Source organism: Podarcis raffonei, chromosome 4, assembly GCF_027172205.1.
Source record: "Podarcis raffonei isolate rPodRaf1 chromosome 4, rPodRaf1.pri, whole genome shotgun sequence".
NCBI lineage: Eukaryota > Metazoa > Chordata > Lepidosauria > Squamata > Lacertidae > Podarcis > Podarcis raffonei.
This window is the reverse complement of record NC_070605.1, coordinates 96,050,668-96,067,849: the sequence shown is the minus strand read 5'-3', so window position 1 is coordinate 96,067,849 and position 17,182 is coordinate 96,050,668. Positions and strand designations below refer to the sequence as shown.

Genomic DNA, 17,182 nt, shown 5'->3' with positions numbered 1-17,182 from the left:
ATCTGTTTTCCCTCCTCAGGCGGGCAGCTTTGCGGGCAGGCCCTGGGCCTCCCCTGTGAACCAGCCTATTGCAGGCTGGATCATCATCCGGCCGCCAAATTGGCCAATCGGGGGAGGAATTTAGGGGGCGTTCCCTTGGGCGCAATGCCAACTGACCAGTAGCGGCGCATGGCACTGCGCTCAGGGCAAGGATAAATGCCCAGCCTACAGGGCCTTTCACCCTCTCTCTTTCTCACTCACTCACTCCACTGGTTCTCCCACCCACCCTTCCTCAGATTTTTTGCCGATGGTACGACCTTGCTTTGGACAATGTCAGATGCTGGATTTAGGGGCCGGGCAAGATTTTTCCGCATCTGGCAAACTGGCTCTGCCATGTGGGTTTTCACCTACCTCATAGCAATTGTCACAACTCTAAGGCGTACAGGCATTGAGTAAGCCTAGTCTTGGTTGGAGGGGAGGTTGTAACCTCTGCCTGCCCTTCCATGGGTAAGGTTATCCTGTTAAAAGGATCCGGGAGGAGTGGATCCTGTCCGATGCTCAGACGGAGCCTAGGGCCATACCACTCCTTCAATGGGGACCACTAGGGGGATGCCCCAATTTGATGTAGGTCATAGGGCGTCCCCACCCGTCCCGCTGGCTTCACTCCTGGATGGGCAGGAGTGACATACACAGTTGCTTATCTCAATGCCTATGGCCAAACCTTCACATCTGTAACCAATAAAGTTGTGGCCTTATTTGATCCCAAAACCAATATGCCGCGTGTTGTCTAGTTATTTGCACCTTAGGAAAAGGAGTGGTCATGGCTCCTCATTATATTTGTGCTAGGATACCAGCTTTAAACCACAGCTTCATATTTTTGTTGTTTGGAAGCCATTAACCATTGTTTCTCAGTTTGGATGCAATGAGTAGCTCTGGATAATTGCAGGTTCCTAGCGGGTGGTGCTGTGGGTTAAACCACAGAGCCTAGGACTTTCCGATCAGAAGGTTGGCGGTTTGAATCCCCACGACGGGGTGAGCTCCCGTTGCTTGGTCCCTGCTCCTGCCAACCTAGCAGTTCGAAAGCACACCAGTGCAAGTAGATAAATAGGTACTGCTCCGGCGGGAAGGTAAACAGCGTTTCCGTGTGCTGCTCTGGTTCGCCAGAAGCAGCTTAGTCATGCTGGCCACATGACCCAGAAGCTGTACTCCCTCAGCCAATAAAGCGAGATGAACGATGCAACGCCAGAGTCGGCCACAACTGGACCTAATGGTCAGGGGTCCCTTTACCTTTAGGTTGTTCATTTGTGTGAAAGGCATGGCAAAGTGGCTGCATACAGGTGTTCAAACCTCATGCCTATCTCAGATTATTACACTGAGATTTGATAATCTGGTTGGTATTGTTCTATAAAAGCTGAAAATGCAGTATTAGCAATGCCAATTGCACAGAAATATGATCTTTTCCTCACTTAGCTCTCTGTTCCACCTGCTCTGCATTAATTACTTTGTCCTTCTCTTCCAATATCTCCCATTCATTCTCTTATAAAAACCCCTCAGTCCTTCCTACCAATGGTTCTTCAGAAATCCAAGCGTTGGAACACGATGGGGAAGTTAAAACCATATTAGAAACCAGCACCACTTTGAGTCAATCACTGGAGCAATCCACACACAAAACCATTGTGCGGACACTACAGGTGTGTTTTTGTAAAAATATGAATGTCATTCACTACTAAATGGAATGCTTCAGCTTCCGTTTTAGTGTCCTTCACAGTTTTGCATTTCCTAAATAATGAGCCTTTTCCTTTTCGGTGTCTCCATTTTTAATCTCAGAAAGTCTCATTGCGGATCTCAAGACTTCTAGTTTTTCTAAGTAAGACAAAGCATTTGCATCAGATTATCTTCCAGCAGCTGTTCTCTCTCAGTAGGCATTACATTTATCTTTCTGCTGTTTCTGGGCAAGCCGGCAGGAGACGGTGACCAATTTATATCACTTAAGACACTCAGTGGCTGCACGCAATTCCCTTTCGAAGAAGAACAAAAGGGGGAAAAGTAGTTCTGATGCCCCAGCGATTTAAAACATCCATCCACCAACAAGGCGCAAATCTGATTACTCTTTTTCATTCTCACTAAGCCAGCCTACTGCGATTTGCCACTAGAGTTCTCTGCCTGCCACTGTCATTTCTTAACACTTTGGCCGTTCACTTAGAAAAGCAGCAGGAAACTGCTATTCAGGCCCATCGTAAACACTCTACGGCTACGTCAGAGTTGGAAAGTGAAGCTCCTGAGATTTCGTCCCCCATCTTGCAGCTTTATTGCTCTGGTAACGTTAAACGCTGGACAACCTCATCCATCCCTTTAAAGCATGTATTATAAAATCTCACAATGAATGAAAGAATGCCTGCTGAAAGTTTGCCTTTTTCGTTCATTGCCACAGGCAACTACAGCACACCATGGCTAATGGAGTGAAGATACTTGAATGCAGGTTACATACTGGCAAAGGGAAAGCCAGTGTCATGTAACAGATAAAAGTGATGGACTGGGTTCAAATCTTCGTTCTGTAATGAAATTCATCAAGTTACTTGGGACAGTTGCTATCTCTTACCCAGAATCCACCTCAGAGAAACATTGTCAGGATAAAAAGGGGGAAAGCGTGAAGTGCCGACAAACCCACTTAAGCAAAATAAAGTGACTGATTTAGGGTTCGTATCATCATCATCATATTCTTCATCATCATAAACTTTATTGGACTAGCCAAAGGCCATGGCATCAATCACAAAGGGAACAAAAAGAAAAGCAATAGTAACCAACCATAAAAACATCAGGCACTGCAAATACAATAAACCACAGTCACGTTTCCTAGAACTTATTTGTTGCATATGATAGAATATCAGGGGGTTCTCAGGTAGAATGTGCCAGCTTAAATGTCCGAATCACCTTTGCAACTGACCGCTCCCCTGCTAGAACCTCCAAACAAACTCAAGGGTTTATATCGTACCAGTCGGGCAGAGAATGGCTCTCTTAGTAGTTGTGTGTAAGGAAAGATACAACCCAGGGTTAGAATAGGAAACCTTATAGCCCCTGCCATGATCTTGATGATAAAATTCTCAAGTCTCCATTGGTGAAGCTTACTTGATGAAGACATAATGCTCCTGTCTACAATGTGTAGATTTAGCACTTCGCCAATGTTCTCAAGTATTGTTAAACAGATAGGACGGCAAGGGCACCCAAACATACTTTAAAACAAGGCTTCCTAGAGTTTTATTTTCTCCCTTCCCCCTCAGTGCTGCGTTGGACATAAATACCAATCAGCAACTAGAAAAATGGTGGAGTTGACTGCCTTACCTGCCTCTCATCCCCTGCCTCAAATGGGCTACCTTTTTCTTTTTTAAAACAATTTTTATATATATTGACACTGTGTGTGCTTTTTTAAGCAGGAAAAACTAGTTGCAAAGCCACACTGGAGGCAGAAAGGGGGAGGCAGGCTTGGCAACAAGGCTTGCTACCTTGCAGACTTTATCAGACAAAGGTAACTTCATGAACAGCAGCAGCAGCAGCGCAAACCCCAGAGAATCCACACCGTTCAGAGTTGGCTTCTGCTGCAAAGTTTAGCGAGGAATAGTTACGCCTGCAAATAATGCACTGAGCACACTACCACAGCGACTTGACTGTTCAGAATTAAGAATGTGAATAAATGCACACCAGTCATTCTTAATCCGTTTTCCAACGGGACTGATTTTGCATGGTGGCAAAGGGAACAGCTAGACTGCCCCATGCTGCCGATTTCTGTATAAAAACCACCCGCTGTCCTTGAATTTTTACCTTCCTCATACTGCTCTTCCAGCAAATATGCTTCAGCCCTGTCTTTGAGAGCATCTACGTTATCTGGTTCCAGCTGCAAAACTTCTGTGCAGAGCTTGATGGCGTCGGCCGACTGCTGGTTCTGAAAAGGGAAGAGGGACCAACCGGGTCAGCGGTCACATTCATTTCCGACAACAGCAACAAAAAAGATGAAACTAAACATTTACCTTCGAGAAGCAGTGGCAGATTCTCTCTTTGGCTCGAGTCGTGTAAACGGGGACTTCGGACTCGGTTTTCATCACAGTCTCATATTTACCAATGGCATCTTGGTACCTATTTACAGCAGATGGCAAACGGTGGTTAGTTTAAACTGGGGGCTGGGGGCTTTCAGCCATGGTGGAGTAAAGGGCAGGAAGGAGTGCCCAGGCTCATTTGCGTAGCACTAAACTGGCACAGCACTGCAAGCGAACCAGGCCTTTCCTCCCCCAAGGTTTGGCATTCATTTACCTTTGCTACGAGTGGGTTACAGAGCACCGTGGCATTTGGAGCACACTCTGTGCACAGCACATTTCCTGTCTTCCCAAGCTTTGGTTTGATCTTGTTTCCCCCAAGAGCTAACAATCTGACGAAGATTTATTTATGGGCAGCTGCAGCATTTTAATTGCAAATATGCTGTGATCTCCACATTTAAACGCTGAGACATTAAAATGCCGTTTTAAATAAGAGATGGCATTTAGCGCTAAAACTAACAGCCCTGACACTTTAATTTACTGGGGAGATGAATAACTACGTAAAGCTTTCCACAGGGGCCATGTGGTAAACCTCTCTAATTACTCACAAAGCCAATCGATTCTCCATTTTTTTGTATTTATCAGCAACTGGAGTGATAATGAAGCTTTTGCTTTTCCCCCCTTTGTCATTTCTGCAGCACTGCGAGTTGCCGGCTTACCCACTTCTTGGCACCAGAAGCTGTGTGTGTGTGTTTATGTGGCCACAGAAAACCCACCACACATTCAGCAATCGATATCTGTGAAATGTTTAGTGCTGGCCCTCTTATGAGCCCCCTGAAAGGCTGCATAATGACCATCAAACATGCAGAGAGCAATGCTTCAGCCACTGTTCAGGGCTGCGGTGAGGATCCTAGCAATGAGCCAAACACAACCAGATCAGTATGATGGGGGAGCCAACAGCTAGAACAGAAACAAAGACCCCTCTGAAATTCAGACAAAGATAACATGGCAGGAAAGGTAGAAACTGGAGCAAAAAACCAATGGAAGATGGGCCTGGTGAATGTTTTGGGGACACCAGACGCTGTAGTCTTACTGAACATACCACGAAGCAGAGCAAGGCAGGCACCTCAGGCAGCAAATTTGGGGTGCCATTAAAGGGTAGCACTTAATTACCGTATTTTTCGCTCTATAACACGCACCCGACCATAACACGCACATAGTTTTTAGAGGAGGAAAATCCGTAGGCATGCCACCCGTAGGCATTCCCTCCATAACACGCACAGACATTTCCCCTTACTTTTTAGGAGGAAAAAAGTGAGTGTTATGGTGCAAAAAATACGGTATTTAATCTATCCTCACTGCATTTTTTTCTGCCAGGGAAGGGAAAAGGGGCTTGAGAAATTTTCCACCTCAGGTGCCAATCTGGAATAGTCTAGGTGAGGTTAGTAATCTGGATGGGAGACAGTTGTGAGTCTAATATACATATAATAAAATAGAAAAAAAGAAACCAGAAATTAGAAGGCAGCACAGAAAAAAATCCCCAATAAATACAGCTCATGCCATTCACATTTGTTGCCTAACAAAAGTCAATGGCATGGATGCATTTCATTTGGGATTTGGCCTAGTAAGGTTTCCACCCAGCTAGAAAAGCAAAATCTCCTAGTACCGACCAACTATGATAAGACTCACAGGCCTGAGTTTCTGTCTTTACTCTGAAAGAGTTTCCCAGAGTAAGCCCATTGCTTGTGTGTGATCCAAGAAGTGGCGTCCGGCCTCACAGAGCACCTAACAATTAGTACCTTACCTGCCTTCTTGGATGAGTTCTTCTGCAGACAAAATCTGCTTATTGAGTTTCTTTACTTTCTTGTAGTGAGAAAAGCACTCCTTATGGTCTTGGTCAAGTTTCAGGCATTCACGCACTTCACTTTTTATAGGGGGGAAAAGAGAAAGGAGGCGGCGAGTCAGTTTTATTCTGCGGGCAGCATGCTAGATTTTAAAGACCTGGATTCAAATCTTGCTCCTAAACTCATTTTGTGTGTGTCCCTTCACAGGTTACACTCTCTCAGATTCATTTCCTCTCCTGAAAAATTTGGATATTAAGGGTTTTCTCAATGGCCTGTTGGTATATATGTAAAAAGAGGGGTGGGACACAATCCGTTTCCTCCCACTGGGGATACTAGAGGGTTCTTTTCAAGCTAAAAGCTACTCTGGAGCTAACTAATTTAGTCAGTCAAGCAACCCCTGGAATTTACATTCTGGGAAGAACTCATTTTAATCATTTTCTCTCTCTGCTTTATTTGCACTGGATTGTCATCGCACTGTTTTCTGAGGTTCTAAAAGTGGGCAGGGATACGAGAGACCGTTTCTGAGGTTCCAAAAAGCCCTTGTGGGTAAAGTGTTTAATTTAGCTTTCTGGCGTGGGATGTGATGCCTCTGAAAGATCTCCAAAGAGAGAGTGATATTTTGGTTTTAGAAGGCAACTTGCCTAAAATCAGAGGCTCAGGCACCAGCTGAGGATTAGGAATTGCAGATGGGCATCATAAGGAACAGGTGGGGTTCTGAACCCTGTGCTTTCCTCCAAGTTAAATTTGGTAGATTGAGGAAGCATTTTTGGAAGAAAATTGGCAGAGGAGCGGACAAAGGTGCTTCACTCTTCCTCCTCCAACCTTCTCCCTTGAGATGTGAAGGCCAAAGGGGAAAAGCTGCGAGAAAACTCTTCCTGCCACAGCCCACCCAATTTTTTCCAGGCCCCACTAAAGCATTTTGAACCCTTCTTTCTCTACCACCCCAATCCCAAAACCCAAAACAAGATCCGAGGGAGGGTGTTGCTGGGGGATTTTCAATGAGGAAGACATAGGCTTGGGAGGAATAAATGTTTCCCTGAGCTATTTCTCCCCAACATATGTCTCCCAAGCTCCTACGATACCTTGGCAAGCAGAGATTTTGTTTCTGCCAAGGCAAAGCATATTTCAGATAGAGCTGGGTTAACCAGATTTCTACCTTTACAAGCAGCGAATTTCAAAATAGCTTTTGCTGATTTAAAGGCTTGCAATTTAATATTGGATAGCTGTGTATTCCAAGATGCCGTTTCTGAATAAATCAATGCCAGATATTTAAATGTATTAATTTGGTTTATGATGTGTTCACCCAGGCGCCAAACATGCTTTTTAGGGTGCTTCCCAAATACAATGACCTGCGTCTTATCGTAGTTTATAGATAAAGCATTCCTCGCGCAATATGAACTTAATTTTGCAAGCAGCCGTCTCAGGCCCAGCTGGGTTCTAGATACAAGTACTAGGTCTTCAGCATACATTAAGACTGAGAGTTTTTGGCCGAGAATTGTGACGGGGCAAACTGTAGGCCCTCCAGTTCTTTAACCATGTCATTAATATAAAAATTAAACAGGAAAGGTGCCAAAATGCATCCCTGTTTGACTCCAGTAATGGCCTTAATTCTAGTGGTGAGATGGCCAGCCAGATCCACCTTTACTTGTATTGATGTGTCAGTATATAGTGTTTTGATAAGAAATAACAGACGGGGGTCTATATTTGTCTTTTCCAATTTTTGCCACAATGCAAGTCTTGGGACCGTATCGAAAGGTGACTTTAGATCGGTAAAAGCGACATATAATTTTTGCTTCAAATTATGGATGTATTTACATAGCAGAAAGTTCATCACAAAGCACTGGTCCAATGTGGATTTTCCTCTTTGGAAACCTGCCTGGACTTCAGATATCACCTTATTTGTATCTGCCCATTCTTCCAGTCTCCCAAGAAGGAGCCTGGCATATAGTTTAGAGGCTACATCTAACAAGCTCATGGGTCTATAATTGGCAGGGTTTTTCTTATCACCCTTTTTTATATATTGGGGCAATTATACTCAGCTTCCACCCTTCTGGTATGAGACCTGAGCTGTTAATGTATGAAAACAGTTTTGCAAAAATGGGTGACCAGAAATCAGGTCTTATCTTATAAATCTCCATTGGGATCATGTCTTCTGCTGGAGCTTTACTGGCTAGTTGGCTTACGATTAGCCTCTTAATCTGATTGGCAGTTCTGATAACTGAATATAGTAAACTTGTGAGGGTAAGTCAGGATGGGGGGCATATATTCAAAGCATATTTCCAACCTGTGCCGAGTTGGGGGGTGGGGGGAAACACCCAACTACTTCTGAGGAGACTTTTTTTTATTTTTGCCCTTACAGGTAATAATAGTAACCTTACCTCAAAGACATTTCGTGGTCTCCCAGCTGATAGTATATAGTGCTGATCTTATAAAATGCTTCGGTGTTATCGCTCTTCAATTTGGCAGCAGCTTTTAAATCACTCAGGGCCTTGCCGGGCTCTCCTTCCTTGATGTAACATTCAGCTCGAAGCTCCCGCATCTCTGCAGCCCAAACACAAACCTTGAGAAACCAAAAATGAAAGCGAGACTTTGGACCAAAACGTTTGTTGTTGCATTTTTTTTACAAAAAGGACAATAAATGTACTTTGATGCCGCCTCTATGGTGAGGCAAAGATCCATTTCTATACACATTATGAGATTATTGGGTTGCCTTTGTTTATGTTTTTATTATGCATTTTGAGTTTTTTATATTGTGATTTTATGTTGTGAGCTGCCCTGAGATCTACAGGTATAGGTAAAGGTAAAGGGACCCCTGGCCATTAGCTCCAGTCGTGGCCGACTCTGGGGTTGCGGCGCTCATCTCGCTTTATTGGCCAAGGGAGCCGGCGTACAGCTTCCGGGTCATGTGGCCAGCATGACTAAGCCACTTCTGGCGAACCAGAGCAGCACACGGAAATGTCGTTTACCTTCCCACCGGAGCGGTACCTATTTATCTACTTGCACTGGTGTGCTTTCGAACTGCTAGGTTGGCAGGAGCAGGGACTGAGCAATGGGAGCTCACCCCGTCACGGGGATTCGAACCGCCGACTTTCTGATCGGCAAGTCCTAGGCTCTGTGGTTTAACCCACAGCGCCACCCGCGTCCCCTATAGGGTTCAGTTAATTAATAATGAACAACAACAGTAGACAGCACACAGAGCAAGACCTATTAAAAACAATGTTTTTAGGTAAATGGTACCCTGACCATTAAGTCCAGTCACGAATGACTCTGGGGTTGTGGCGCTCATCTCGCTATACTGGCTGAGGGAGCCAGCGTACAGCTTCCGGGTCATGTGGCCAGCATGACTAAGCCGCTTCTGGCGAACCAGAGCAGCCCTACGTACAACGCATTGCAGTGATCTAACCTTGAGGTTACCACAATGCTTATTTCCTGTTATAGAAGCGGATGTGGACATTTCAGGAGAGAGCCCACTTTCAGAAGAAAACGCTGCTGGATCAGGCCATTGGCCCATCTAGTCTAGCATCCTGTTCTCAGTGGTCAACCAAGATACCTACAGGAAGCCTTAAAACAGGATCTGAGTGCAACAACACCTTCCCCATTAATTATTCCCAGCAGCTGGCATATATATATATATATATATATATATATATATATATATATATATATATATATAATTTTATTAGTTTTGGTTGAACTGATGGACATCCTATGCCTTTTTAAAATGTGGCTCTTTTTTGGGGGGGGCATGTTATTGGGTTGTTCTTCTTATTTTGATTATATATATTGTGGTTTTTATGTTAATCTTTTCTGTGAACTCCCCTGAGACCTATGGGTATAGGACAGTATATAAATTCTAATAAATAATAATAATAAATTTAATAATAATAATAATAACCTAATTTATTTGTTGAGGCAGTAATCAGTGGTGAAATTTCAGCCATTCAGGCAATTAGCCAGATGCTCACTATGACCTCAAGCTGAACTGATCTGAGGACTTTTGAGTTATATCAAGGTAGAGTTTGTTAAGAGGAGCTGCTCATCTGCCACCTGCAGAGCCCACAATTATCTCTTGGCAGCCGTTTCCCCTCTGAGACTTACGTTCAGAATTTCATCCAAGAGACCGATCACAGTGTAATAATCCCCCGTGAGATATGCTGACTGCGCTTCCGAATGTAGGCGCTGCATCTCGTCAGACTTCATCAGCTGGGTGCGGGCTTCTGTGTCTTCCTTATCGCTAGGATTAGACTGAAGCTGCAAAAATTGACAAAGAAAGACAAAGAACAGTTACACCTGAAACGGAGGCAGGGCCGTCTTTCCCATAGGGCTTAGTGGTTCGTTGCGCCAGGGCGCCGGTCTCTCAGGGACGCCCCAGAGAGCGGGGGAGCTGCGCAGCTTTGCCGGCGGCCTCCCCTTCCCCTGCCCGCCTGCCAGCTGTGCCCCGTCAACCATATGGCTGGTGGGCGTGCAGCTTGCCTCCCAAACCTCCGCGGGAGGAGAGCGATCCCTGCAGCGGCATGGTGGAGAATTGTGCACACACACACACACACACACACACCCCATGGCTGGCAGTGCGCAGCTTCACGCCCCCCCATCTGGGTAATTTGGGGGCGCTGAGCGGATATTTGCACCTCGGCGCCACATCTGCTAAAGATGGCACTGAAAGGAGGAATTCTACAACCCATCATCTGCTGTGCACAAAGCAAAATGATGCCACTAAATTCCTTTGGGGAAATTCTTGGGGCTTGTTAGTCATGACTAACTTAAAACTTACTGTTTTCAATGGGTCTTTTAGTAAACATGACTAAGTCTGGATATTACCCCCTAAACAAAAAGATGAAGAACCTGCAGATGTAGTTGAACTCCAAATTCTATCATCGCTAGCCTTTATTTTTGGAGGTCTATAATCTCGAGAGGCCATCAATTGTAGGATTTAGATTTTATTGTGTTTTGTAATATGGGGCCAAGAGTTGCTTTGAACGTATAACAACACCCCAATATTTAATGTCCTTGATCCCAAGATTTTACTCACCATCTGACCAAATTGGTTCAGCCAAAACAACTGATGTGCAGAGTTGAACAAAAGCTTTGTTTAGAAAATACACACTGCCTCACACAATTATAGCAAGAATGTGAAATAAAAGGACACTAGCGTGCAGGGGACATACAGAATAAAAGGGCTCCTTTCACCTCCAAAGACATGGAAATTTGCTAGTAATAGAGACAGTGTGTCAGCCTGGATCCCAGCAGCTAATCCAACCAAATAACCCAACGTAGCAAAGCACACATCCCTCCCACAGACTATTTCACTATAATGGCTAAATAAGCTGTTGGGAGAATACTGTAGTGTTAGAAATAAATTATGTGCATAAAACAAGGCAAAAGGCATGTTTTATACAGAAGGTCAGACTACTGAATTTGGGGTTGAGGGAGGGAGAGAGAATAACTCCAGGATATTAGAGGAGAAAATGTTATTTATTTTAAAAGAAAATATGTGTAACATATTGAAATTTCAATATGCGTTGCCTCATGTTATGAATACAAATATAATTTCTAAACAAGCCAAATGTTCTTTATAGCCACCACCTATCGCTGAGGAGGTCTGACCTTTCAATGAAACATCACGACGCGTTCCCTTTGGACAGCAGATTCCAGAGGGGAAACAATTTTCATTTCTCCAACCTCCTTCTCTGTGCATCATTTAACACAAGAAAGGAAAAGGCAGAAAGGAAAAACAGAGAGATTGAGAGAAAGAGAGGGATGGTGGGGGGGGGGGGAGAAGTGCCATTGTACTCCAGGTGCAAAAAAGCCCAGGGCTGTCCCTGTCACCCAGAGTTAGCTGATGAACGGAAACAAGCAATTCCAAACCAATTAAAAGGGTTTTTTTAAGCCTTTAGCTCCTGTCATTGCTATTTTCTGACATGCAGTTCTTCAGTCATTTAGACCGTGAGCCCTGCACACAAGGCAGGGCCTTACTTTTGTCTCCGAACCGTTCCTGGTGTATCTGACACTTGAACAAATAATAAAACGATGATTAAGTTCCCCCACGTTCGGAACGCGCACTCTTAAAAGGCGTCTTTAGCCTTTTGATTTATGAAAATATATTTATCATGATTACGGAAACACTTGAGCGCTAACAAGAAAGCAAACAAGGCCATACATTCTCCTTACTTCCCACGCTAGTGAAATCCGCCGAGTCCAAGAGGAACAAAAAGAGAAAGGTACACACAAAAGTGGTATTGAGGCTGGGAAACAGGAGGAGACGAGGTCGGTCAAATGGTAACAGGCAAATGTGCCACGTTCCTGGGTTTCATTCCAACAACAGCTGTAATATCTTCTTAGGAAACCTGGTGCCCTTCAGATGCTATCGAACTCCAACTCCCATCCGCCCCAGTCCACATGCCAAATGGTTAGGGGTTAGGGGAGTTGTCTTTCAACAAGTTAAGGTGTGTATTAACCTGTAGATATTGCAGGGGGAAACGCTGGCTGGTGCTGATGGAACTGGAATCCATCACACACAGTTTTGATATACTGGAATAAATTTACAGAGTATATCAAAACTGTGTGTGATCAGGAAATAACGCTTGTTGGATTTCAGGAAGCTCTGTGAAAAGAATAGATAGGAATGTCGCTTAAAAGAGAAGATAAAATAAGGATTGTTAAAGTGCAACATAAATTTAGGAAATGTGAGAAGTTGTGATAAATATGAAAATTGTCAGATAGGCTGATGGAAGTCTAAAAGATGTATAAGTTAAATTGGATGTTAAATTATAAATGGAATGGTTATTGGAAATTTGAATAAAAATTATTTTTTTAAAAAAAGGAACTGGAATCCAACAACATCTGGAAAGACAGAAGTTTCCCATCCCTCTCTTGAAGAGCAGTGTTTCCCAAACTTGGGTTGGACTACAATTCCCATCATCCCTAGCTAGCAGGTCCAGCGGTCAGGGTTGATGGGAGTCGTAGTCCAAAAACAGCTGGGGACCCAAGTTGAGAAGCACTGCTTTAGAGGATAAATCACATGCCTAGCTTAGGGTTACCAGATGTCCCTGTTTCCTGGGGAAAGTCCCCGGATTTGCGAATAAGTCCCCGGACAAATTCCATCCCCGGAATGTCCCCGGATTTCATCTAATATCCCTGGGAAATTAGTGCAGGGGCTCTAAGATGCGGCTTCCGGGCTGCCTCCACCTTCCCTGACCCCAGCTACTAAGCTGTGAAGGGAGGCTTCATGCTGCCTATCAGAGCAGCCTCAGGCAGGGATCTCTCAGTTTGGCAACAGGAAGCCTCCCTTCCCAGCTGGGGGATCCCTGCCCCCTCCTGCTTGCAGGCTTGAGAGCAGTACATGTGAAAAGGATCTAGGAGTCTTGGTTGACCACAAACTAGACATGAGCCAACAGTGTGACGCGGCAGCTAAAAAAGCCAATGCAATTCTGGGCTGCATCAATAGGAGTATAGCATCTAGATCAAGGGAAGTAATAGTGCCACTGTATTCTGCTCTGGTCAGACCTCACCTGGAGTACTGTGTCCAGTTCTGGGCACCACAGTTCAAGAAGGACACTGACAAACTGGAACGTGTCCAGAGGAGGGCAACCAAAATGGTCAAAGGCCTGGAAACGATGCCTTATGAGGAACGGCTAAGGGAGCTGGGCATGTTTAGCCTGGAGAAGAGGAGGTTAAGGGGTGATATGATAGCCATGTTCAAATATATAAAAGGATGTCACATAGAGGAGGGAGAAAGGTTGTTTTCTGCTGCTCCAGAGAAGCGGACACGGAGCAATGGATCCAAACTGCAGGAAAGAAGATTCCACCTAAACATTAGGAAGAACTTCCTGACAGTAAGAGCTGTTTGACAGTGGAATTTGCTGCCAAGGAGTGTGGTGGAGTCTCCTTCTTTGGAGGTCTTTAAGCAGAGGCTTGACAACCATATGTCAGGAGTGCTCTGATGGTGTTTCCTGCTTGGCAGGGGGTTGGACTCGATGGCCCTTGTGGTCTCTTCCAACTCTATGATTCTATGATTCTATGATTCTAAGTAGGAATGGGATTGGGTCTGCTCCAATGAGAAGGGAGGCATCACGCTGCCTGAGCCTTGCCGCCGCTCTTGGCCCTCCTTCTCCGCCTTCCACGCATGACCCACCACGCACTGCTTCCCCACCACCACCACCGAAGAACCAACACCTCAGTGGCTGGCCAGGCTCATGGAGAGAGGAGATAGAAGCCTCGGAGGAAGGGGAAACGTGGCGGTTGAGGTCAAGGCGGTGGGCACCCCTCTGCCACCGCCATCGCTACAGCATCAACATCCTGAACATGTAGTAATTAATTAATTGATTAATTAATTAAAGTGTCCCCGGATTCATTGAAAAAAATCTGGTAACCTTAGCTAGCTGGTTGAAAAGCATGGGGAAGTAGGATAACAAGAATCCAGAAAAACCCAGACATACTGATGTATTAACAAGCCATTATATGGGATAAGAGAACTGGGGAACACCAGCTTTTCAGACCATATGCATTGAAGTTACAGTCCTATGCACATTTACCTGGAAGTAAACCCCACCGACGGGATTTACCGTATTTTGCGCCCCATAGGACGCACCGGCCCATAAGGCGCACCTAGTTTTTTGGGGGGGAAATAAAGGGAAAAAAATTATTCCCCCCCCCAGGCGCGGGGCTGGGTCGGGGGAAGCCCGAGCTTCCCCAGACCCCAGAACAGGCTGCTCTGCACAAGCCGTGGGAGCCCTCCCGCGGCTTGCGCAGAGCTACCTGATGCCCCACGCGACTGCCCAGTGCGCCAGGGCTTCGGGATAAGAGGCGGCTCTGCGCAAGCTGCGGCAGTCCTCCCGCGGCTTGCGCGGAGCTACCTGAAGCCACAGCGCGACTGCCCAGCGCGCCGGAGCTTCGGGATAAGAGGCAGCTCTGCGCAAGCCGGGGGAGCAGAGTTTCCTGAAGCCTGGAGAGCGAGAGGGGTCGGTGCTCACCAACCCCTCGCTCTCCAGGCTTCAGCGAAAGCCTGCATTCGCCCCATAGGACGCACACACATTTCCCCTTCATTTTTGGAGGGGAAAAAGTGTGTCCTATAGGGCGAAAAATACGGTACTTCCAATTAGACATAAGATTGTGCTACAAAAGATTTTGCTCCTACATCCCAGCACATCAGTGACATCCAGTTTGCATCATCCACCACTTGTCTGCGTGGTCACTGTGCAATATAAATGGTCTAATATTTACATCGCTTATGGGTCTGTAGGCTTTTTAGTGGCCTCCTGTCTCTCTCAGGAAATTTACCCTTTTACAGAAAATGTCATACTAAGAAATCACCACCAGGAAAGGGAATATCCATCAAAAGTTTGTCAACTTAAGCTTTCTAGCCATAAAAATAATGATGCCAGCAGAACTTGTGGCTATAAAAAATATACTGCAGTGACCTCCCTATAGCAAGCTAATGTAGGTAATAAAAAAAAATCATTTAGTACAGCTTAATTAGCAGTTTAACAACAGTATAAAATAGATGAGATGGAAGTGGTCAAACTGCTTTTAAAAATTATTTGCGCGTGCATCTCATTTCTGCTTTATGAATCTATTTGCTTTGTTAAGCCAAAAACACAGCGACATGTGTTGGGTTTAACAATTTGTCATACTGAGCTTCATCAGCTTGCATTTCTAGCCTGCATATTCCTAAGGTTGGTGTCATGTAATTTATCAGTTTTTCATAGCTAGCCAATCTTATAACCCACAGTGCAACATTTTTTTTAAAAAAATCAATCCATAAAACACCAGCAGGCACATTAGAAGTCGTTTCATCAATTTCTGAAAGCAGATTTTTAAAAACCTCACACACACAAAACAAATAATTCAAAAGAAACAACAACAACAAATTCAAAACTTAGGATTTGTGTGTGGTTTCCTTCCCCTCTCTTTTCTTAAACTGCTTTGAGAATCAGGGCTTCATATCTACCTAAACCCAAACCCGACACCCACACAATGCCATTCTATGTACATTTACTTGGAGGTAAGTCACACTGTATTCAATGGAGCTTAGTCCCAGGTAAGTGTGCACAGGATTGCACCCTAATGCCAGGTTCTCTTGCGTATGTTTATCATTTGGTCTGCCTACACTTGGTAACTGACAGCCATTAGCCCCGCTTATGGGTTGCTCGTGTGTTTGGCACTCCAATGTTGTGGTGAAGTGGTTGGAGTGCCAGGCTAGGACCTGGAAGACCAGGGTTCAAATCCCCCCCCCCACTGGGTGTTAGAATTCCTGCTCCATGATTGCAGTCATGGGATTGTTGTCTTTCACATGACGGTATATGTTTTGACTCCATAGAGTGGGAAGTGACGGAAACAGGATGTTTGTGTTGCTGTGTTCCGTGAAGTGGGACTATTGTCCTTTGTTTTTTCTCTTTGCTGTCTGATGCTAGAGAGAGAGGGAGCCATGTTGCAGTGCTCCATGTGTGTTTATATGTAAATAAAGTAGATTAGCCAAAATGCTGAGTTGCTGAGGTCTGTTACGCAAGCTGCACAAACTCTGCGGATCCCTAAGTGTGCCGATGTCTGTTGGCATCGGTCGCTGTGATGTTTGTAGTAGTTTGGATTTGATATCCCGCTTTATCACTACCCTAAGGAGTCTCAAAGCGGCTCACATTCTCCTTTCCCTCCCTCCCCCACAACAAACACTCTGTGAGGTGAGTGGGGCTGAGAGACTTCAGAGAAGTGGGACTAGCCCAAGGTCACCCAGCAGCTGCATGTGGAGGAGCAGAGACGCGAACCCGGTTCACCAGATTATGAATCCGCCGCTCTTAACCACACCACACTGGCTCTCTTTGGGCTGAAGAAAGCTTTTGAAGCTCCCGAACGATCGACCAGGAAGGAGAGAACATGCCAGTCAGGCATGTGTCTCTGCCAGGGTCCTACTTGAGTGTAGGCTGAACTCCTGACACTGGGAGCCCTTGGGCCAGTCACTGCCTCTCAGTCTAACCTACCTCACATGGTTGTTACGGGGATTAAATGTACACCAAAGAAAAAGCTGGGATATAAATGCAATCAAACAAGCAACCCATCAGGAGTGGAGCTGCAAAGCTGTCCAACCCCATCATCACATGTCATGGCTGGCACCAAAGCAGCTGTTAGGCAGAGGAGGAGCGAGTGGGCAACTGGGGAGCAGTTCTGGTTGGTTCCCCTCTTGCCTCTCTCCTTCCCAGCACTAATCTGGAGTGGATCTACATACAAGGAAAAAAACCGCTATAAATAAGTCAGAAATTGAATCATTATAACAAAATTTTTAAAATGCTATGTAAAAATTGTAAAGAATTTTTTTTGCTCTCTGGCGCCATCTGGTGGCACCAT

The 17,182-nt window shown here is 45.1% G+C and overlaps 1 protein-coding gene across 2 annotated transcripts in view; it reads right to left on the bottom strand.

Annotated features, from left to right (window-relative positions):
* The window catches only part of DNAJC3 (DnaJ heat shock protein family (Hsp40) member C3), a 47,261-nt gene that overhangs the window by 9,932 nt on the left and 20,147 nt on the right, over window positions 1–17,182 (bottom strand). For both annotated transcript variants that reach the window (XM_053384588.1, XM_053384587.1), the window contains exons 5-9: window positions 9,947–10,099; window positions 8,227–8,408; window positions 5,809–5,928; window positions 4,002–4,107; window positions 3,796–3,916 (exon numbers count right to left, since the gene is read on the bottom strand). In XM_053384588.1, the coding sequence (XP_053240563.1) occupies window positions 3,796–3,916; window positions 4,002–4,107; window positions 5,809–5,928; window positions 8,227–8,408; window positions 9,947–10,099 (682 nt within the window). The remainder of the gene's footprint in view (window positions 1–3,795; window positions 3,917–4,001; window positions 4,108–5,808; window positions 5,929–8,226; window positions 8,409–9,946; window positions 10,100–17,182) is intronic.